Below are 24738 nucleotides of genomic sequence, written 5' to 3'. Positions count from 1 at the left end.
ATCACAATGTTAATGAGTAATATTTCTATGTCGTACTGAATGAGAGGTTCTAACCCTTTCCACCTGCATGAGTATGACTTAATTCCCTCTCTCACTACAATGAGAGAGTCAATTGCCTAAGGGGAGTATCTTCGCTATCAAACTGGAATACAACACAGAAGTAGCTCGGAGACCAGTCGCAAATGGCAGCACCCACACATTCTGTGCTGTACCCACTGACTGTACAAGATCCTAAGACTGGATCTCAAAAGGAACCCATAGTTGTGGGTCCTCAAGTTTGTTTGAAGCCTTAGGTTTCTGGGATGCCACTGACAGTTATATAAATAGCTGGTAGCAACCCCACCCCCATATCCCCTAAGTTGCTCCTTCCTTTGGCACATGCCATTGCAGCTTTAGTTGTGGTGTACTTCGATCAGAAAAACGAATACCTTAATAGACCGGAGATGGGCTACTTGGTTTACCAGCACAGGATTGAAGCATTTCTGATAGGTCCACCTGTGCTTGTCACGATCCAACACCTGGAAAGACTACGGGTAAGGGCTTGCCCATTACTGTAATATGAATGCATGCACTACCTGCTGACAACACACACCCTGTAGCCAACTCTGGCACAGAAAGCAGACACCCCATTAACAGCTCCTGATTGGCTTAACAACCGACTCCGAAGACAGACACCCTCTGCTAACATTATGCAAGGTCTGCCACAGCAGTGGAATCAGAGACACTGATAATTATGGAATGTTCTCTACCATGCGACTAATCGAACTACATGGACTGATGTACTTGGGTTTGGTCGTTTCCTTTTTAAACTATGAAGTGCTGTTCTTGGAGCGTCTAACTCATCTGGCACCAAGTGGCACTAATATAATATGCGAGTGGACTGTGAGCCAGGAGGCTAGTTTAACTTACATCTCTGGTCCAGCTCCCTGCCTCAACACAGATTAGAGGATTGGACCAAAAGCAGAAAAAATGGCCACTATACTGAATGAGCCAGGACCAGATACTAAGGAAGAAAAGACTGCTGTTGAGTATTGCAGCAGCACACAAAAAGGAAGGCTGTGTTTTTTTAACTGGAGACCTCTCTGAACCCATTAGAATAACCACTACAGATCAGCTACTGCAATTTGCAGTCATAACAATTGCTGGCAGGTGACAAAAAGCCTGCCCAAGATCGCAGTGCTGCTGTTGCTACCCTGCCTGATCACAAAAGTAGCATATCGTGGGTTTACGTGGTGTAGTGGTCATCATGTTTGCCTGACAAAAGTAGCACATCATCGTGTAGATGGTCAGTCCTGCCACTCTCCACGTTATCCTGTGAGACACCCCACCCCCATTGAGTGAAGCCCCATCAACGTGCTACAAGGGAAGAGCTCAAGAGTGGGCGCAAATGATGTTCTTCTATGGTTCTAGACCTGATATTCCAAGGGCCTGCCATGCTTTGCCAATGCCCGCTACTGACAGCCAGACTATAAAAGAGCATTACCAGATACAAGAAGAGACTAGGTTTTCCTATTTAGGCACATTGCTGCCAGTCAGAATGGCCCTTTAGCTACAGTCTATGCTGCATGTTCATGTGAGGCCAGGAAGCCATCCCCAGGCCAAAAATTCACCCATCCCAGTGCACAAGTCTGCTCATACAACCTACCCTGGCTTTGGCACTCTGACAGCAAACTGCTATGTCCATATTCCTCAGACACAGAGTGCTCTGGCATCTGTCTCCTCTGCTGAAGCAACAAAACAAGACTAAACACCAACTTTAAATTCCAATGCAAACCCAAATGCCGCACTTACAATGCACTCGTTTTCTGAAGAAGCCTACTTCACAAGTATGCTTTACTTCCTACTGAAAAAGGAATGTGAGGGGAGATCCAGATTTCAATACAAATCATGGAAATGCGATGTTAGGGCATTCATATAATGTGAATATGAGAACAAGCGTGCACAACCCCAGCAACATACCAAATGGTTACTGTTTAATTTGCTGATACCCTCATGAAGCATGGTCACTGTGATGGGGTGGAGTGTGGGGATCGAGAGGTAGTGATGGCGCAGTGAATGGCTTAAGGCGTTGGGAGGGTGGGGAGTGTGGGGCTGGTGTGCCGAGTTGTGAGGCAGGGTAGTGTCTATTGGGAAGACTCTTTTGGAGCCACAGTACCTGGATGCCACACACTCTGAATCCCCCATCACCAGATCAATGCATACCACAGGAAAAATTCGAACACTTGTTCAACAGCTACAGCCAAGCTAAAAGTAGGTCATGCAACAAGAAAATGATCCAAAATAGTAAACATATAACTGAATGGCGGAAAAAGGAAAGAATCATGATTTTTGAATGTGCGCAGCAAATTTCAGACCTGAACCACATGGAGATCCTGCAGTAGGCCAGTGACGGCTGTACATAAATAAATGCTCTCAAACATCACAAAGTGTAAGAAGTTTTGTCAGGAAGAGTGGGCCAGAATATTTCCCAGGTGAAGTGAGAGACAACTCTTTCAGGAAACGTTTACTTAAAGGGGGTCCACACATTACCGACTCATTGTGCACTTGCTTTTAAACGCAAGGCTTAATAAGGACCACTGATGGGCTTCTTTTATATTATAGACCCCTGACGAAGGGCTTTAAGCCCGAAATACATTGGGTGAAAACTCAGGAAATACGTGTATTCTGACGGGCTGCAAATAAAGGCCTGGATGGGCATGTTTGCAGCAGTGAAAGTGTGGAATCACGCAGCCTCTGTGGAAAACTTGGCAACCATGTTAAAATTGGAATAAAATGGAATACAAAGGATAAACTGCAATCGAGTTGCAGGGTTTTTCTTCTGGAATTAAGGTAAAGTAGGGGCCAAGGTCCTTAAAACCACCAGCAGTTTCAGTTTACCTGCCCTGGTGTGCCTGGAAGCATAGGTGCTGGTCGCAAGGGTAGCCTTGAATGCTACTGCTGAAGTCAAAAGAAAAACCTGTAACAGAAAAAGTCTGCAAGTGGGGGCTGGGAGACCAGTCAGACAGAACCCAAAGTGGTGCTCAGCTCTTGAGGGTCTCTGGAGCAAGGGTGCACCGTTGGTAGGCTCGAACTTCAGTAGCGTATCCTACCAGACCGGGCTGGTGTGGCGGCCGGATATGGGGGAGGAATAGAATAGAAAAAAGGACTTACCTTTAACGGCTGGCTGCCGCCACACCTACGTCCTCTTCATCTTCCTGTCCTGGCCGGTTATAGCAACAGGCACCCGGGCAGATAGCTCCCCATTACAAATCACAATGCTGAAATGCAGTGTTGTGATTGGTCCGAGCACCGTGGATCAGCAGTCAGACTGAAACAGGCAGCCTGCGCATGTTCCAGACCAGGCTGTGTAATGCAGCCCAGTAGGAACATGCAAAGTGCAAATAAACTGTTTGGTCAGCCCAAGAGGGCCGGCCAAACAGTTCATGCACACTTAGGAAGTACACACCTCTCCTCCCCTGCTCTGGTCAGCCTCGCCCCACCCGACCACTGACAGTAATAGGGAAAATAAAATGATACTAATCGGGACGTTCCTCGGCTTTAGCGGAGGAGCCGCCACTGTCGGACTCAGGCCGTGGGGCTCAGCTACAGAGGTGCTTGGTGCAACACACGTACTGCATATCTAATTTCCTGCCTGTCCTTGTCCTAAATGGGCCTCAGGGCAGGAGGTGGCAGCTCCCAGGTCTGGGGGAAGGCAGAGTCACATATGAAAGGCGGAAGGGACTTTAAAGCCCCTGGCCTTGATATGCTAAATCGCTAGCTAAATCGCTGCTGGAGGAGGCGTGAACACCTTCCTCTGTAGCAGGGATTGTGTCTGGCCTCTGAAAGTGTGGGCTCTCACCTGCAGGGGGTTAGAAACAGGTCTGTGATGGCAGTTGGGACGAGTCCAGTGAGCCAGCACACTAGATAGTGGTAGGTTTTTCAGAGGGCCCCTTTAAGGTGCCCTCAGGGTGCATATCATAATAAATGTTGCACTGACAACAATACAAATGAATTAAAACAAGGTGTTTGATACCAAACACAGTAGGGTTTAGTAAAGCCATCAGGTAGCTGGGGAACTCGTAATGATCAGTGCCAGGTAAATATACTTAAGATGGCTTCATTGTTCACTTGTACCCATCAGTAATTGAACTAGACTGCTCATGCAGATATGCCCTCACATATAAAATAATGCACCCTGCCTTAGGTGTGGCTTACATATATTGTTATGCAATAAGTTTTGTAGAGCGCACAACTGCCCCAGCAAAGGGGCGTCACGGCGCTAACTGTTGAGGATGAAAGAAGGAGACGGAAAGACAGGAGCAAGGCCTATAGCTTAGGGAAAAGATGGGTTTTAAGAGCTTTACGAAATGAAGTCTGGTTGTTGATGCTACGAATATGAACCGGGAGAGGGTTCCAGAGTTTTGCAGCCAGGACGTGGAAGGAGCGTCCACCTGCTCGCTCTTTCCTCACCCGAGGAACAACTGCCAGAATCTGGCCCAAGGATTGTAATTGGCAAGTGGGTGCGTAGGGTGAGAGCAGGTTCGCGAGGATATCTGGGGAAAGGAAATTCATGATTTTGCGGGCAAGGCAGAGAGACTTAAAACTCAATGCGTTCCGCCACTGGCAGCCAATGAAGTCTGCGGATGGCGTTGGTCGTGGGGCAGGTTCTTAGGAGGCCACGTAGGGTTCTGGCAGCCGCATTGTGAGCCCTTTGCAAACATAGGATTTCAGCCTTATTAGCCCCCAGGTAAAGTGAACTGGCATAGTCCAGCCTAGAAAGAATGGAGGCCTGGATGATGACTTGGCGAAATATGGGGTCAAAGAAGCCCAGCAGTGGTTTGAGCCCACATAGGAGTCCAAAACAGGTCCCAGATACTTTTTAGGTCTCGCCTGGCTATCACGTAAGCGATCGCTCAGCGAGACTTATGTAGGGGCTTCAGAAAATGCTCCCAAAGGCTTCCCAGGCGGATCGGGTGGCGGTTACGCGCACAACCACGCGCATTCCATTTGCAACCAGCTACTTCCTGCACGTGCGCCGCCTCACGCATTCAGAGAGATTTAGTAAGGGGCACAAGACCTTAGGAATGCGGTTTATGGCCAGTGCATGTGAGGCATTCAAGCGCAAAGCTGGCATCTGGCATCGGACTTGAAAGCAGCAGACTGCTTTCGCCAGCGCACGCTCGACCTCACTTCCTGCATCCCCTCTTACAACAATTAACTTTCGTTATAACTCACACCCCATATGCTCGTTCCCTCCCACCCTTCCTTTGATGTTCACTTTTGTTGTTTACAAACCACGCCCCACACTACTGCACGCCGCACACTGCTGCACGCCGCACACTGCTGCACGCCGCACACTGCTGCACGCCGCACACTGCTTCATGCCGCACACTGCTGCACGCCGCACACTGCTGCACGAAACACTGCTGCACGGCACACACTGCTGCACGGCACACACTGCTGCACGGCACACACTGCTGCACGGCACACACTGCTGCACACTGCTGCATTACTCACTGCTGCATGCTGCACGACACTGCTGCACGCAGCACACTGCTGCACCCCACGTACTGCTGCACCCCACACACTGCTGCACCCCTCACACTGCTGCACGCCTCACACTGCTGCACGCCGCACACTGCTGCACGCCGCTGCACGCCAGTGCTGCATGCCTCACATTGCTACACGAAACACTGCTGCAAGCCACACTGCTGCACGCCACACTGCTGCATGCCACACACTGCTGCACGCCGCACACTGCTGCACGCCGCACACTGCTGCATGCCGCACACTGCTGCACGCCGCACACTGCTGCACGCCGCACACTGCTGCACGCCGCTGCACGCCGCTGCACGCCACACAGTGCTGCATGCCTCACACTGCTACACAAAACACTGCTGCATGCCACACTGCTGCACGCCATACACTGCTGCACGCCACACACTGCTGCACGCCACACTGCTGCACGCCACACACTGCTGCACGCCACACACTGCTGCACGCCACACACCGCTGCACGCCACACACCGCTGCACGCCGCACACCGCTGCACGCCGCACACCGCTGCACGCCGCACACCGCTGCACGCCGCACACTGCTGCACGCCGCACACTGCTGCACGCCGCACACTGCTGCACGCCGCACACTGCTGCACGCCGCACACTGCTTTTATGCGAGTTTATGCTACTAAAATTGTAAATGACAATGCCTTTTATTTGTTTTAAAACAAAAACATAAATAAAAGGCATTGTAATTTTACAATGCCAATAGCTCAAACTCTTATAAATGCGAGACCTATTGCATTGCAAATGCTTGTTTAGTTTGGGCCTGAAAATTAAGGGCAGAATCAACCCATACTCCCAGGTTTTTGACCACCTGTCAAAGAGCGGGTGCACAAGTCAAAGGCCACCAGCTCTCACTCCACAACTCAGCATCCTCCCCCACTAGCAAAATCTCGGATTTGCTTGCATTTAGCTGGAGACAGTTGGCAGTCATCCACTCTGCAATAGCTGTAAAATTGCTCCTGAACTTAAGAGCATCCTGTGTGGAGTCTTCAGAGAGTGTCACTACCAGCTGGGTATCGTCAGCATATGATACAACCGTTAGTCCTCTGCTCCTGGCTATCGCTGCTAGAGGTTGGACATATAGGTTGAATAAAGTTGGCCTCAGCGCTGAGCCCTGTGGAACCCCTTGTTTAATAGTGTGTGTCTGGGAGATGAAGGAGGGACCCGAATCTTGGAAGGATCTTTCAGATAGTAAAGAGGTGAACCAGCCAAGGGCCGGACCCTCAATGCCAGCCTCCTCCAGACATTGCAACAAAATCCGATGTGACACCGTGTCGAACATGGCGCTAAGATCTAAGAGTATCAGCGCTGATGTTTCCCCAGCATCTAAGGCCTTCCTCAGGTGTTCGGTCACAGCTAGGAGAGCAGTCTCTGTGCTGTGACCCGGGCGGAAACCAATATGAGAGGAGTCAAGCGTGTTATTTTCTAGGAATCTGTCAGAGTGGAGTTGATGTAGGCATCTGCGATTTTGGACACCCAAGGCAGGAGAGAGATAGGTCGAAAATTCTACGGTTTAGAGGTGTCTAATGTGGGTTTCTTTAAGAGAGGGACCACCATGGCCTGTTTCCAAGTCCTGGGGACAGCCGCCATAGACAGGGACATATTAATCAGCTAACAAAAAGGAGAGAGGAGCAGAGGCAGAGACTTAAGGAATTGCTCAGGTTTAAGGGGATCTGCAGGAGAGCCTGACTTAACTTTCCTGCATATCGTAAGTATATCATCTTGAGATATCGGAGGGAAGACAGAGTGTAGGGTTAGCGTAAGGCCTATGGACAGGGCTGGTCAGATGAAATCAGAGGCGCTTTAATGGCCGTGCAGATTTTAAATATTGAAATATTGAAAAAACGCATTTAGCAGGATTAATGCTATTTCGGATTTCATTGGCAAAGAAGGCCGTTCTTTCCTTCTGAATAGCTCGGTGGTAATGAGTGTATCAAGAGGCCGCTGGATCCAGTCAGATAAGGCTTTATTCGCCGCATCAGGGTCATCCTGCAAGCTAGGGTTATGCATAAGGAGAAGGACATGAAATTGATCGTTATCAAGTTTGTGCCAGGGGCAATGCATACAGTGGCTTGGCATGGCACACAGTGAGTGTACCATGTCACGTTTTGAGTCATGGTTTGCACCATGCACCATGACACAGTCTGCAATGGCATGCTGCTTGCAATTTGTATGGGAGGTATGATACATGCAGCATCCCTTAGAGACCTGCTTTGGCACCCATGCACTATGTGCCAGTGGTGCCACTCACTAGGGATTTAAAAGAGGTGCCAAAGTGTGTGCCAATTGTGTTAAAATTAGACCATTTGACCTTGTTTTATGGAAAGAGCACTGACACTAGGGCCTGATTAGCAGGGAACCACTGCACATCAGTCGAAAAACAGTACCTGTGGCAAAAAGCAGGGGTGCCCATAACAACGAGGGGCACTTTCCTACACTGGACAATTAACAGGCATGGATTCAAAATTTGGATGCCTTCAAAGGAAATATTTTTCATTATCTTAAATCAAAAGAATGTAAACAAGTCTTAGGATTACGATCAAAGAGTCTGATTCATTTAGTATACTGTTAAAGACCACTTCAGATGATTTTACTGGTCATTAAATTACCTCCCAGAGTTATAGCCACACTTTAAAGATGAGGAACTACCTGGCAGAAAGGGTTGCGTTCAACCAGCAGCTACTGTAAATGGCACTTAAGAATTTTCTCGATCTAACACCTGTGAGTTAGCGGTGTTCTATGCCCTTTGCTGCTTCCCTTTAAAATTTTCAGGTCGTCCCAGACTTAAAACGTTCCCATGCTTAAGCCTTGACAGAAATACAGAAATCCTACTCTGGCATTAATTGTTCTTTTTTGGTGTCTCATATTTAATAGGTCAAGTGTAACACCCACATATGTATAAATCTCCTCCCTACTTTAATATTGCATTAAAGTTGGAAACTTTCCAAACAAAACTGCAAACTTGAAAGTGTGTTCTGTTTACACTTATTCGAATTAAGTTATTTCAATTCTTTTATAAACCAAGGCTGCTGTGATTCATCCAGTCTGTGATTGCCGAAACAGTTCTGTTCACAGGGTCTAAAACTAGAGAGGATGTTAGATGCTTGCTATCAAGTATCTGTGTGCACTGTGTTTTTTGTGTATCTAGTTGTGCATACCAACGTCCCTGATGATTGGTAGAATGCCTTATGTGACAGTGTTCCATAAGTAAGGTTTTTTCAGTGGAAAATTAGAATGCTTAGTAGGTGTTGACATGAGCGAAGAAGAACATTCGCTCCTGGTGGGTTTGCATATGTGAAGATTATCTAAGAATACATATGTACATATATGAAATAAACCAATGTGTGCACCAGTAAGAGTGTGGACAGTGTTTGTTCCACTGATTCTCGCTTCCTTTATGCCTTACTTTTAGGTGTAGTTGCCATTGAGATGCACCACATAATATTGCATGATGAGAACTGGCGCTTGTTAGTATCTTGTGTCATAATATTGCATCCCTACTTTACAAGATTTAGGAGGTAAACTCATTGCATATATGGGTTTCAATACCCACCAAGTATGCTGCCCACTTATCAGTCTTCATGACAAACAACCTATATGGTCATCATATTCACAAATAGTAGTTAACCTGTCACTTGTCGCAACTATGACTCAGTTAAGACAGTCTAACGTAGCCTGTTTACAATAGAGGAATGCAAGCAGACATGATTCTATGAGAACAAAAACAACTATTAGTGTTTGCTAATTAAACGTTAGCAGCATCTAGACAAGCATTTACAATGCAATGGTCTCGGCATTGTTAAAGTTAAAGCTATTGGCATTGCTCATGACATTATTTTTGTTTTTGTTTTTAAAACATTTAAAGAAACGGCATTGTTATTTACAATGTCAATAGCTTAATCACTCTCAAATGCGAGACCTATTGCATTTGCACCCACACACAGAGCCACACACCCAAAGCCACCCACACAGAGCCACCCACACAGAGCCACTCACACAGAGCCACTCACACAGAGCCACTCACACAGAGCCACTCACACAGAGCCACTCACACAGAGCCACCCACACAGAGCCACCCACACAGAGCCACTCACATAGAGAAACCCACACACAAATAGAGCCACCCACAGAGCCACCTACACACACACACATACACAGAGTTACCCACACACACACAGACCCACCACGCATAGAGCCACCTACAAAAAAAGCCACCCACACACACAGAGCCACCCACACAGAGCCACCCACACAGACAGACCCTCCCCCACACACAGAGCCACCCACACACACACACAGCCACCCCCACACACAGCCACCCCCACCCCCACACACACAGCCACCCCCACACAGAGCCACCCCCACACAGAGCCCTGACAGGAAGGCAGGGTAATGCTGGCCTGGCAGGCTGCGTGTGGTCGGAAGTTTCAAGACTGGAGATAGTCGTGTTCTGTATTCACCACTGTGATGAGGAGGGGTTAGGAGTGCTCAGAATAAGGGAAGTACTTCAACTCAAACCCCGAAGGAGAGGCACATAAAAGTGTGCCTTGTGGGTACCGCAGCCACAGAGTTCTGCATTAGAAGGGCAATGTCAGACATTCTGTTAAGCTTGGTCTTTCAGAGTTTGCAGGACTGCCTCACGGAATCTTACAAAAAGGATTAACACACAAATCCCCTTTATTAGTGGCAGATCGACGCCCCTACCAGCCAAAGCCCTTCCTGCACGTCCAATTTGCTCACATCGGAGCAGGTGCCCAGAAGCCCCTTCACTACTGTCGGGCACATCTCACATGGCAGCCGCTCACCTGCCTCCAACATGCAAGTCACCAACGTATAATAAAGTTCTGTGCTAAAACTCTTTATACTGGGCTCTAGGTTTAATAAAAACATTTCGCTAAGAGAATAGAAAAATATAATCATTCACACATGACTTGCACGGCTACCATTTTTAATTCAGATACTTCCAGCAGCTTTAATCCTCGACTCTGATTGTTCGAATAAGTAGAAGTTTGTATTCCCTTCAAAAGACAAGAGGAAAGAAAATGACTTGTCATACCTGACTGCCCCAGTAATATAAAATCCAATTGTGAAGAAGAGGAGATAAGGGCAGAGCCGTGGAAGTACCATCAGCTTAGCAAACACTAAATAATGAACAATGTCGGCCCTACCTGCCGTGATAAAACACTCCATTACCTTCACTGTTTTTAAATGAGTGATAATTGTGGCACAGCCACACTGAAAGGTGATTGAATTTTTATCTGTAGCAGCACGCTTTCTGAAAAGGTTAACCAAAATGTCCCGGCAATACCCTGTCCCCTTGCCTTGCTGCGAATTTCACACAAGTCTATTTGGCATAGCTAATACTGCAAAAATATTCATTTGTCCAAAGACGCTGACATAGGAAATTACCTCACAAAATGACAAAACAATGGCGCATCTTCTGCCAGGACAATAGCGGGAACAGAAACTGAAAGGGTGCAAAGGAACAGCACGAAAAAGGAATCCCTTCCTCGGCCAGAACTCCATGAAAAGGAGCCCCGCATCGCCGTATGTAAGGCGAGGGTGGAATAAGAACACGTCACGCAGCCCAGTGACCTCGGCTGTATGCAGGTGAAGGTCCGACAGCTGTACCAGCTGGCCTGCGGCCGATGATTGCCGGGGAGGGGCTGAGACATACCGGAGCCTCCTAGCCAGGCATCGGAGGGGACTGACTACACGTCAGCTGTGCCTTTCAAAGCCCGTCCTTCCAGGGAGAGGGAGTGCGTCCGTGGGAGGGGGCGAGTACCTGCGCGCCACTCGGGCAGATGTGCACGCAGGCCACTGCCAGGGGTGTTGGTAACTCCAGAAGTCCCTGAACAGTTTGCTGGAGGAAACAGGAAGACAGGAGCGGCGAGTGGCAGGCCGGGGAGTGGGGAGAGATGAAAGAGGGGGGGAAGGGACACGAGGGGCGAGGTGCAGGCCTGGTCTTACATAAATAAAATCCTTTACTACAAACCATTTGTCGTGCCTTCACAGAAAGAAAACAAAACATCTGTGCCGCTAGAATCCAGTGAACTGTAAAGTGTACCGGCAAAAGTGTTGGAATTGATGAGTTGGCGGCTCCGGGAAACCACAGACCCGCAGCCCATTGAAGGGCAGGATAATGACTGCCGATGGTTCCCCAGCTGCCGGCACCATGGGAGCAGCTATTGTCTGCTGAGTGGCGAGAGGGAGCCGTGGGAAGGGGGAGCGCGGGAGAGGCGAGGGAGAGAGAGGCAGGGGAAGAGGAGAGCCCCAAAGTAGGGACCCAGGGACCCCATGCTGCCTGCACGCGCCAGTCGGCTCTCTGATTGGTTGACAAGGTCCACCAATCACAGTGCTTATTTGGTAGTTGCCAACCAATCAGAGAGCCGACTGGCGCCTGTAGACAGCGTGAGCACGACATGTTGTCTTGTGGGCAAAACACGCCTAGAGAAAGATTCGAAAAAACACGCCCCCGAATCGCAAAGAGACGGGGCTTGTTTGGAGCGACGAACCTCTTCTCCAATGGCTGACCAGCATTTCAGAGGCCAGCCAATGGAGAAGAGGAGAGAAGAGGGGTGGGTTAAAGCCCCACTACTCCAAGTCATTAAATCTCGCGAGCGAGACTGCGCAAGCGCAGCCTTCGCTAGCCGAGACCTAAAAAAGGGGCATCCATACAGTCAGCTGCAGTAAGACAAATCCGCATTAAAAGTAAGTACTGAACATGCTCTAAATATGATAGCTAGACTAGTTTATTACAAGTACTTCCAGAAAACATGAGAACGCGAATATGACTTCAACTAAGATTTGCAGTCAACATAAAAACTTGAGATGAAAACAATGCAAAGGTAACAAAGGCAATTCATTGTGGCCTGCTACTATGTTGTATGGGTATGGTTACATTAGGATGAAATGACTTGTTTGGTAAATACCACACACCAACTTAACCAAGATGCATACTTGTACACAATGAAAAGCTTACCATAGCATCTTCCATATCGTAGCCTGTATAGGAGATAACTGCTACAATAGCATTGGTACCAACTGGATAACTGTCCATACCATAGTAATCATACATGTATGGCCGGACCAGGGGACTCTGTGGAGTCTGAAGGCGGTAGAGTTTGTTATCTGATCGTTCTTGGTAAGTTAGTAGTGGAAATCCCATGGTTTGCTTACCTAAAAAAACAAACAAACACAATGCTTACATATTGGTCGCGTTTGTTGAACTGAACACAGAAAACATGAACTAACTTATCACATTTCATCATTAAAACAGCTGTAGAGCTCATCAAGATTTGCTGATAGTATGTGATGCTTTAAATTCTTTTTTTTCCTTAAAGTTCATAATCCACCACATTAACCCTTGGGAGCCGTATCAGAAGCCAAGTAACGTCTTATGGTTTAAAAGCTATAAACACCTCCGCAAAAGAAACAAAAATCTATTGAAACTGAAATACTGGATGGAATCATCTGCTTGACTTTAAACACTAGCAAAACCGAAATAGAGTTTTAACATTCTACTCAGATTTTTAAAATCGGTCTTAAAATGTGCCAAGCATTTGGAATCATACCAATCCTAATCTTGTCTGCCAAATCCAGCAATTTAAACAAGGAAGCCCATTTCCTACAGTAATATAAACTGCCCCCCACTTGCTGCATTTACGCAGATGCAGGAATCCACACAATTCCTGAAGACACTTTGAGAAATCATCTAAGAAATGTCCCTTTCCCAAAGGGATTGACTGCAATTCTAGCAGGCATTCCCAAGAACATGCTAGTCCCTCTTGAATATGTTCCACACTAGCCAGGTCGCCATTCACAGGTGCAAACAAGTGATTACTTCAACCTCCTCATCACTGGACTGCACTGCCTCACATTAGAAGTGAGAATTCTTACACGAAAACATCAGACTAACGCTTTCAAAGGACTTTCATTAAGGCTTTAAAGACACAGCTATGCATTATAATTTGAAACTCCTCCTCCAATACTCATGGTCTTGAACCCTTTCATATAATGCTATCTGTTCACCCTTGGTAAGGTGTGCTGAAAATATTTTATTAAATAAATTAATGAATAAAATTGATTTCTACAGAGAACGGTTATCAAGAACCGCACCATTGGGCTGACCAAAAGGTAAGCAAATATAGCCATGAATTTAGCTGAGAAAAGCGGGGTTTCGAAATTTCAGAAATTAGCCAAGATTGGGGTTACTGCGACCCAGTGCTTGGCAGTTAAACCGGAGATATGGAGCACACCCCAAAAAACCTTTTTAATGGGAGGAAGTGACAGAAGCTTTGCAGATACCAAACAGCGTCTTGTGAAGGGATGTAGGCAGAAACCCTGCACTGGATGAACCACATTTGTTCACAGATAATCAAAGCAGCAACAGTAGAGGTGGGATCCAATTCATGGAGTCCATAGACACTGCAAAGGCTCTCACTAGTCGAACAAGTTACTTACCTTAGATAATGCCCTTTCTGGTAGAGACTATTTAGCCATAAATTCCTCAACTTTATAAATATTTTCTAGGGCTCAGATTGGATCCAAAAACTTTTAAGCAGTACCACTGCTCGCCGGTAGGTAGTGCCTTTAACCTCCATACTGAAGCAGTTCCACTTCGGAAATGACGTGCAGAGTCTATATAGGTACCACTCTAGCTTTCGAGCGTGTTCGCAGACAAAGAGCCCCAAAACCAAATTGGTGTAACCACTGTGCAGATTCCTAGACTTGGGTCCTTATTAATGGCTAGAGTCCAATCACATAACAGAGATGAAGGGAAGGACTGTGAGGAATCTGTGGCCAGATAGAGTCGCTCCAAAAAAGAGAGTTACCCAAGGTAAATGACTTGTCCTTTTGATATAGACTTCTAGCTACAGATTCCTAACCTTTTTAATAGATATAAAGACAGTACCTATTCGTGGTGGGTCTGTGAATGGACTCAAACCAGAAAGTCCTGCTGGACCAAGTGGGCAAAAGAACCTCTGGGCAAACCTGACTGCTCAGAAACAAGTGCTTTGCGAAAGTAAGACAAGATACCCACTTAGATGCCTGGCAAAGGTCCAGGACAGACCAATGCAGTGGTCGTAGCTTTGGTACAGTTAGAATGAGCATGCAGTTCTTCCAGAAGCTGCTTTTTGACCAATGCATATCAGCTATTAATGCAGAGCACGATCCAATAGAAGATGGTTCTGTCCCGCACAGCCTTGCCTTTTTTAGCTACAGAGAACCAGATAAAGAGCTGACCGTCTACCCAGTGTTCTTTGGAATGATTTATGTAAAAGCTCAGCAAAAAACAAAAGGTGCAAACTAGGGGGATTATTCACAGTAGTACATACAAAGAACAGAATTTAAGCATTGATCACTCAATTCTTCAACGTTTCAGTCTCTTAGTGAATAAGTGGGACCATCATCAGGACGAGACTAAGATAATAGTTAAACAACCCCGTGGCATCTGTGTGAGAAAGTGCCATCTTTCTTGCATGGTATGCCCCCACGTTTTGCTGAACTGCTGAATGTACTTTGACTGAGTGTGCCCTGGACTCCTGCCAATCCGGTGCCCAGGGCCTATGTTCCTTCCCTAAAACAAAACAAACCCAAATTGGAAAACCCTGGCCACATGTCAGCCCCTGGTAAATGGTACCCTAGGTACCCAGGGCCTTGTGACCATGGAAGGCCTCTAAGGGCTGCAGCACTCCTCGTGCCACCCTTAGAGGCCCTGTACCCTTACCCTTACACTTACCCTTACACACACACTTACACACACTTACACACACTTACACACACTTACACACACTTACACACACACACACACAGCCTTGGCAGGCTGAGTGTTTGGGTGCAAGACAAAAACAAAGTCTACATGACACACATCCCTGTGTGCCATGCCCATCACCTACACTGCCATGGCATACATCAGCCACCCCTCTAGCTGGGTGCCTTATGCCAATTGTGTGGGCACAGGAGCAGGAGCCCTGTGCCCCTACAGTACCCAGGTCCATTCCTGAGCACTGTAAGTGCAGTGCTGCCATTTAAGAGTACATGGTGCTGAGAGCTCGTCAAACACGAGCTCCACAGCACCATAATGGCAACACTAAAGACTGAGAAGTTTGGTATCAAACTTCTCAGCACATTAAACCCACACTGATGCCAGTGTGGGATTTAATGTACCAAGCACCCCAGAGGGCATCTTAGAGGTGCCCCCTTAAGCCTAACCTACAATCCACGTCTGCTCTGAGGCTGTCTAGGCTGCCACCCAGCAGACATGTTGCTGGACCCCTGGGTAGGAGAGCCCCTGCTCTCCTGGGCCTGCAACAATGCACATCCTGGGCGAGGTGCTAAATCTCCTCCCCCAGGATGGGCAGGGAGAAGCTTCAAAGGTATGCCGCCTCTGTGAGCTTCCCCAGGCCACTGCAACCCCCCACCCTGGCGGGAATCTTTGGCCGGAAACCCCAAATAAGGACAGGGGATGTGCCAGCCTGCCAACCTCAGGTGGGGGAGGCAAGGTGAAGCACATCTCCGGGCTCTCGCCATCTTGAAGATGGGGAGCCCTACCCTATCAGGACTAGGCTACTGCCCCCCTCCCACAGGAGAGAGGCAGGATAGGGGGTGTACCCACCCCAGGACAGGGACCCATTGGTCCCTGCCCTTCACCTACCTGTAACGCCCCTAAATCTAGTATTTAGGGGCACCCTGAACCTTCCTTCCCCAGATTCCAGATTCAAAACTACAAAGAAGAGCAAGAAGTAGGAAGTCCTGCTCTGCAGCTGCTAAGAAGAGGAAGACACCAACTGCTTAGGCCCCAGCCCTACCGGCCTGTCGACCCTCGAACCTGCTCCTGCTCCAACCCGGCATCTCTTGTGGCCAGCAACCTCACAAACCCCGGAGGACCTGGCTACCTTTTGGCTCTAAGCCCCTGGGACTCCCATGAGTAGAGGCTCTACTCAAAACCTACCTCTAATCCCTGGCAGCAGCCCGGAACCGCGAACCCAGCACACTCTGCACCAGCCAAGCCTGGCCAGTGCCGGAGTGAACAAAGACCCCGAGGACGACCCCACGGCGACTGTGACCCCGAGTCCGGCACCCAAGGACCTCCCTCGACACTCCTGGAGAAGCCTGCATCCTCAGAACAAGGTGCCCCCCCTACCGCGATCAACAGAGGGTAAGATTTCCCGACACCAAAAGGCACCCCTGCTCGCGGCGCCCCGCGGCCGCCTGTGCCCAATCCCGGGGTACCTACCTATCCTCTAACTACCCAACTTACCGCTCAGAGTGGTGGTGGCACCTAAAGAATCCTCGTCCCCGAGCTTGCAGTCTTTTCCTGAACCGGAGATTTCCCATTGAAATCAATTGAGCGCCCGAAGGCTCAAAAGCACCCTGCACCCAGCCGCCCGAGTGGCCCTGGCAGTGAAAACTCTACACCTACCTACTTCCCCACTTGCCCTGAGCAAGTGACCAGGAGCCCAGCTCCCACAGCCGCGTGGCTTGCCAGTCAGCAGCCACCAACCAAGGCCCCCCCATTCCTCATAGGATAACATTGGGCCTAACTCTCTCTGCACCCGGCCACCCTAGAGTCGCTGAGTGTGAACCAACTGTACCTACCTGACCCTGGGGGACCCCTGAGTCTATGCCCAGAACCTCAACTCTGCCAGTCGAGTACTTACCCTTAAACCGATAACACTATTTTCCTTATAGGGTAACATTGACTGGCTTTTTCCTGAAATTTCTTCTAAGTGTGGACTTTTCAAATCTTAAAACATTCACCAAAAATCAGCCGAGAAACGAAAACAAAATTACTCACCTGCTCTTAGGTGAGCTCCCAGTGCTGGATCTTGGTGCCCAGCACTGACTCTGAAAAATACTTACAACTGTTCTTACCCGTAACCCAATTTTCTTCCATAGGAAGTCATTGACTGTTTTTCTGTGACATTTCTTCTAAGTGTCAATTTCTGCAATCTTTAAATATTCTTCAAAACTCGTATAATATCTGAAAACGTAATTACTTACCTGTTTTGGATAAAGGTCCCAGTACTGAGTCTAGGCACCCAGTACTCGATTACAAAAGTAACGAGAACATACTGTACCTGCAACTTGAATTTTCCATTGAGCTCAATGCATTGTTGTGTTTAAAATAGAGTTGCCTATTGCAACCACTTGTAACTGTTTACAAAAGTCAATTGCATATTGCAAAAGTATTTATATGAAGCATCTCATTCTGAGAAAGTATATTTTAAATCCAAGTGTTGGTTCTAAAATAAAACAAGCATATATTTTTTTTATATATAAACCATTGGCCTAGAGTTCAGTTATTGAGTGTGACTGAGTGTGTACAACAAATGCTTTACACTGTCCTCAGATACTGCCTTACTGCTCGATCAAGCTACCACTTTAGAGAGTAAGGTTATATCTAACTTTAGCCTCTGTCAAACCCTGGGGGACTGTGGACTCTGTACACCCTGTACCTATTAAGGAACAGTATATACAGAGCCACTTTCTCACAATCTGTAGACAATAAAAGGACTTCAAATGTACACCTCAAATACGTGAAATTAAACCATAAATGTGGCCAAAACGACCAACATACACACGTGACTATAAACTGTAACGTGTATAAATATATCATGTGAGCATTTTGTTTACGTGTGAATTCAAACCAATTCAAAGTTTAAAAAGAGCAAGCAAATACAAAAATGTCAATTAAAGCCATGCTTGCACTGTCCAATGAATCCTTAGTAACTAAATACAGAGGAATCCAAAAATGCACATGTAAATTAATCACAATTCAAAATGCTCCAAGGAAGCAAATAATTGCAACTTTTAGAAATTATTACATGCCAGAAAATATGTCTAATCCTGTTTGAGCATTCTACGAATGAGGGAATTTGGCACCATTCTTCAGGAACTCAAACCACTGCAAATGAGAATCAAAGCCATGTAGTAAGCTTATATGGATAGTGCAAGCATGGCTTTGACATTTTTGAATTTGCTATGTTTTACTGAATCGGTTTACTCTACTTGCCACTGGAAAAGGCTTCAATCGGATTTATGTTATCTGCATTGATTTTTCAATCAATTGAGTTTACATGCAATTTTAACAAGAATTGAACGAGTCCAGGGGTGTGGAAATTTTTAAATAATCTACTTGTCCATGGGACAAAATGCAACATAAATCTACATGTCCTGTAAGACGATCAACTTGTCCCACCTATTCCCAAATCAATAATGTGGGATGACATAAAGCCATTGATGAATTTTTGTTTTAATAAAACTGAACAGTGAAAACTTTACTTTATTGATGAGAAAAGTGTTATTTTCCTGAAGTATTGAAACACAACAATAGTTTTTCTTCAATAAATCAATCAAATGACACTTGTTAAAGCGCACAGCTGCTTCGAAAGTAGCGTCCCATCGCTCTGGCAGACGGTAAAGGCAGGCCAAAGTAACAAGAAACTAAACGGAGTCAAATAGCCGGGATTTAAGTTGCCTTTTGAAGGCTGACCGAGTCAATTAACCGTAACAGAAAAGGAAGCCTGTCCATAATTTTGCAGTGCGTACAGTAAAGGGGATGCCGCCACGACGAAACTTCAGAAATCTTGGAATCCGCAGAAGGTGACTATTGTTGGATCTAAGTGCCCACCTTTGAGTATACCGAGACAGTCTATTCAGCAGATAACATGGGGCCTTACCATGATAAGCTCTGAAAGGCCATGTTAGAGCTTTGAAGTTGATATGCTATTCCATAGGAAGCAAGTGCTGATGTCTCAAATGTGAGATATAATGGCACCTCTAAACTCTCCTGATTTGTTGTGCCACTGCATTTTGAATTAGCTGAAGTCTGTGTATCAAATATGCAGGAAGACCAAGGTAGAGACGGTTAAAATAGTCCAGATGGGGCGTATTTAAAGAATGAGCGGTTTTCGTAGCCTCTTCAGGAGCCAGATGAAAAAACTTCTTTATCATTTTCATCTTCAAGAGACAGATGAAATATGTTTAATTTGCGATGTAAAAGAGGAGGTAGAGTCAAAGATAATGCAAACATTTCTAGCAGACCTGGTATGATTAGGAGAGGCTCAGCATGCCACCAGATAGAAGGTGGTAGGGGCCATTTTGGTAAACAAACTAAATTCTGATTTGTCAGAATTTAGTTTTAAACAATTTGCATCCATCCAAGTTGCGACTGCTCTAAGACATTCTTTAAAATTGTGAAAAGCTAAACTGACTTAAGGTATGGTAGTTTGGATATACGGGTCCAAAACGCAAGCTGAACCATATTTGCACATCCATCCATGTTGGGTGTATGTGGAAATATCTACTGCAGAAACATCATGCTGCCAAAATATTGAGGACCAAAATAGTGTCTGGATTTAGGAATAGTAAATCTTTACTTACCAATTATCGTCTCAAAATTTTGACCCTCAATATTTTTTATATAATAATCTGGTAGCACAATATTCTGTAGTCAAAACTAAGGTGGAGTACCTCAGAGTTGCAGTAAAAAAGAAACGGATGAGAAATTCTGTGCAGTTGGGGAGGTGTTGTCTGTCACAAGACGTCTGGCCTGCGTCCAGCCTAATTGGTTCGTCCTCTTTCATCTTGCCTCGCTGACATTCTCACTGCACATACACACAACCCAACTGCAGTAACACACACTTCTGGACAGACAAACACACCCACTGCACACTCAAACAATCCCATTGCACAGAAACATAGCTACACTACAGATGCATAGGCTCATACATCATTAAATGAACAGACTCACAACCCCATGCAGGACCACAACCCGAAGCAGAAGACCTACCCCTACAAAGACATAAAGACACCCACTATAGATAGACCCAAGCACTTCCTATTGACAAGCAGTGCCTAACATGAAAGGTTTGAATAACATGTGTCTAACTTGGTCCTGACTGTAGCAGAGATACTGCCTGCAAAGATATCCACGGATATTCAAAAAGGTTGGAAGAAGCCACTTCTTTTTCTATTCTAAGGAAGGACATTCTACAAATGGATAAGAAATACAAATGTATGTTGCAGAAGGGGAAGGATTCTAAGGCAGTTTGGGATTAGGTGGTAATGATGTCCAGCATAGGTCCATGAGGGGAGGCCAGAATCCATGGCGACTTTCAAAATTTCCACTGACTATTCAAATTAGTTCCAATGAGATTAAATTGTATGTTTGTTTATTTTATGATAATTCAGAAAATCTAGCATGGGTTTGATCCAGTAGACTGTCACTCATAAATACACTGAAATTACGGAAATGTCACACTTCAATGAAAAATCGGCAGCTATGAGCACCACATCACCCAAAAGGCCTTCAAAATGCTGGGCTAAGTGTGTCGCTAAAAGAGCCAAAACAATAATTCTTACATTTTACACACAAACTAAGACAATGTCAAATATAAATACCCTGAAAATATGAAACTGTAATGCCTAAGCACACTGAAAACTTGGCAGCGCATCTCCCAAACACAAGCTCACCTTTCAGCACCTCAATGAGAAGGTCTATGCCCTCCTGGCAGCAAATCGGGGTCTCTTGGAACTTGGAGCCACCGTCTAACTCCACTTCTCTCTGTAGCACAGCCGACTGCTTCAACCCTGGCAGAGCCGCCCTGGCTGGAACAGGAGAGAATCTGAGCCAAACGGGAGCCTGCACACCAGATTTGACAGCCCTCTCCAGTGCTACCCACGCAGGTAAGGCTTGTAAATACAAACTCACTATCCTGCATGAGCAATCGTCGCCACACTTTCGATTTCTTTGGACAGCCGCACCACAGGAGAAAGAGAAAATGTCCAACAAAACGGACAGAAGACAGGAGTTGCTGTGCCTCAGCCCATTTTATATTGTGTCTTATATTATTGTGGCAATTAGTACAGAGGCGCAACTAGAACCAAATTTCGGGGGGGGGGGGGGGGGGTCTTCCAGCAACAGGCAGAGTGGAGATGAAGGTGTGAAGAAACAACAAAGCCTCGTTAACACGTAAATGGTCTTCTAAAGACCTGTGAAGTACTCTGGTGCAGCTGCGATAACCTCTGTGTGTGCCTGGGAATCTGTCTCAGCCCTTTGTACACTATGCGCCTGAATTAGTAAAAAAAACATACATACATACTGGCAGACATTACGCTCTCAAAGATCCCGCTCCTTGCTCAAACCAGTTTCGTTCTCTTTCTACCGCCTCTTTCCCCTACTTCGTAAGCTTGCAGGGCAAAAGGTCAATTTTTCAGCGCTAGCTACACAGACATTAGCTGCTAGGAGAACACAAAAGCTGTTTTTGAAATCCTAGCCGGCAAGGAAAATAAATTGTGCATTCGTTCTGTATTCGGCATCCCATGCTATCACGCATGCTATGGCATTAATAAATCAAGTAAGAGAGACTTGTGAGCAGTCATAGGCAGACCATTGCTCTTGTGTGCACTCGTAATACACAAAAGCTATGCCTGCATACAGAAGCTAAAACCAATATGAGAAGAGAGGTTACATCTGACGGAACACTACCGGCCACACACCGAGCCGATAGCTGTGGGGGCGGGGCCAAGTAGAGACATCCCCGTTTACTTTGATTTAATGTCTAGTTGTCCGTGGGACAAAATAGACATTAAATCTTCTTGCCCCTGACAGAAATCAACGTGTCTCGGGCGTCGGGCGATATAAATTCCCCACCCCTGCAGTGATCAATGCTTTACTCTGTTCTTTGTATGTTCTGCTATGAAGGATCCCCTTGTTTGCTCCTTTTTTTTGTACTGTATATACAGACCCAAGCTTGCAAAGCGTCATTTGGTTGCCCCTTACTTCCTTATCTTACGTAAACACTCCGCTGTCTCTTTGTGTCCAGGCGATGGAGTCTCTCCTCCTCCTTTAATGGGTTAGGAAGAGTTTAGAACGCTGGCAAAGTGATGTTCCAACCAGCGTGGAACTGCGTCACAACTTTAGGCAACAAAGACGCCAATGTCTGCAAAACCAGCTTGACAGGGAAGAAGGTGGTGCCACATAGAGCTTGAAGCTCAGTCAAACGCCATGCTGATGTATTGGCGATGAGGAACACTCTTGAGGATGAGAAGTATCAAGGGGCAGATGTGAAGTGGCTTAAAGGGAGTCCACATCAGGAATGTAAGGACCAAATTACCATCTTACTGCGGCATACCAAAAATAGAGGGAGGAAAATAATTTCGCAACCCTTTATAAAAAATAAAAATAAAACATAACTGGAGTCTTGTACAATGAAGGCTGAACCGGCAATCACGAAAAAAAGCTAAATGACATACTTCAGCTGTGCCCAGAGCAGCCCCTTGCCGAGCTAGGGTCAAAACAAAAACCAATACATCAGATAACTTCACCTAGAGGGGGCTATCTACTGAGTGCAGCACCAAGTCATAAATTTGTTCCACCATCAGGCATATACAGTTTGCCTGAATGTCGAATATGTTCAGCTGTCGCCGCTCAATTTCCAATCATGAAACCGGAAATTGTGAAGGCACGGATGCAGAACCCAGCCTTGCTGCTGTGACAGCAGATGCTCCCAAAGGAGCAGCCTAATTGGAGGATAGATGCTCAAGGCTAGGAGTTCCGGATACCATACTCTAGATTCCCAATCCAGTGTCACTAGGATGACTTGGGCCCGTATGGTACGGATCTTCCCGAGAACTCAGGCGAGGAGTGGTATCAGCAGAAAGGCATATAGGAGCCCCAAGTTCCACTGGAGGAGGAATGCGTCTCCGAGCGAAAGGTGCCTGCGAAACTCTAATGCACAGAAGCGCTGATAGTGCACATTCTCAGCAGTGACAAGTCATCGAGCCAAGGTTCTCCCCATTTGCAGAACAGGCCTTCTGCCAACTCTGTGTGTTATGATCACTAGTGATTTGCTAGGTGTGTTGGCGGCTGAGTAGGTCTGCGTTGGCATTCAAACAGCCTGCCACTTGGTTCACAACCAGGAAAATATCTGGATGGTGACACCATTTCCAGAGACGTAGGGCTTCCTAGCACAGCGCACCTGACCCCACCCCACCCCATGATGGAGGTCCTCAGAAGGTTGATATGGAACCAGGACTTCGACTGAGACCATAGACCTCAGATATCCACCTTTCCCAGATGCCACTCCAACAAAGTAGCGATGCATCGGTCACCACTGTCAGCTTTGGGAGGGGAAGGGAGAGTGGTCTGCCACAGACAGAATTGCGGTCCAGTAACCACCACTGCAGATCTTTTGGAGGTCTCTGTCAGAATCTGAAAGGGGTCGGAGAGGTCCCTTTGATGTTGGCCCCACTGAGTCTTCAGATTCCACAGAAGAGCCTGCATATGCCACCTGCCATGCTCCACCAGCAAGATGCAGGTGGCCATCAGTCCTAGCAGCCTCAGAGTCTACCTCACTAAAATCCAGGATCGAGGCTGAAAGATCTAGATCACAGCCTAAATGTCCAGAAATTGCTTTTAAGGAGGAAAGGCAAGAAACCAGACCGTGTCCAGAATGGCTCCTTAAAAGGGAATGGTCTCAGAAAGAGTCAGGTGTGACTTTGGCACACTGATAGTGAAACCCCAAAATAACAGATGGCTCGCTATTGTTTGGAGGTGGTTGACAAATGCCTGGGACGAGCCTGCCTCCAACAGGTAGTCGTCGAGGTATGGGAAGACTGGAACCCTGACCACCAAAGCTGTGCTGCTACAACCGCCATCACTTATGTGAACACCCGTGGGACACTTCTGAGTCAAATGGGAAGCAAAGCAAACAGAAAATTGTCCTATTTGACAATGAACTGCAGGTAGAGCTGTTTGGCCTGCAGGACGGATATATGGAAAGGGTCATCCTGCAGCTCTGCCACCATCCAATCTCCAGGGTCAAGGGCATTGAAGACCTGGGCCAGAGCGAGCATTTTTAATTTCTCCTTTCGGAGGAAGGTGTTCAGAGAGCCCAGTGTCTAAAATAGAAAAAAGGCCTTGTCCTTCTTAGGCACCAAAAAGGAGCAAGAATAACAACCACGTCCAACTTCTAGTGCCGACACCCTCTCAACAGACCCTTTGGCCAAAAGGGTTACCGGTTCCAGTCACAAAATGGATGGATGGACCTCGGTCAGTCGTCGGGGGATGTTGGAAGGTACGACAGTGAAAGAATAAGCGTATGGCATACGCTTGCTGAACAATCTGCAGGACCCACCTGTCTGATGTTAAGGCCTGTCAACCCAGCAAGAATCATCAGAGTTTGCC

The 24738-nt window shown here is 46.8% G+C and overlaps 1 protein-coding gene across 1 annotated transcript in view; it reads right to left on the bottom strand.

The window, feature by feature from the left end:
- POLR1B (RNA polymerase I subunit B) overlaps nucleotides 1-24738 on the bottom strand; it is a 214571-nt gene that overhangs the window by 12930 nt on the left and 176903 nt on the right. Inside the window, exon 13 of the mRNA XM_085612104.1 lies at nucleotides 12526-12722. Coding sequence (XP_085468230.1) covers nucleotides 12526-12722 — 197 coding nt within the window. The remainder of the gene's footprint in view (nucleotides 1-12525; nucleotides 12723-24738) is intronic.

This window comes from Triturus cristatus, chromosome 6 (genome assembly GCF_964204655.1).
Source record: "Triturus cristatus chromosome 6, aTriCri1.1, whole genome shotgun sequence".
Taxonomy (NCBI): domain Eukaryota; kingdom Metazoa; phylum Chordata; class Amphibia; order Caudata; family Salamandridae; genus Triturus; species Triturus cristatus.
This window is presented reverse-complemented; position numbering and strand designations above follow the sequence as displayed.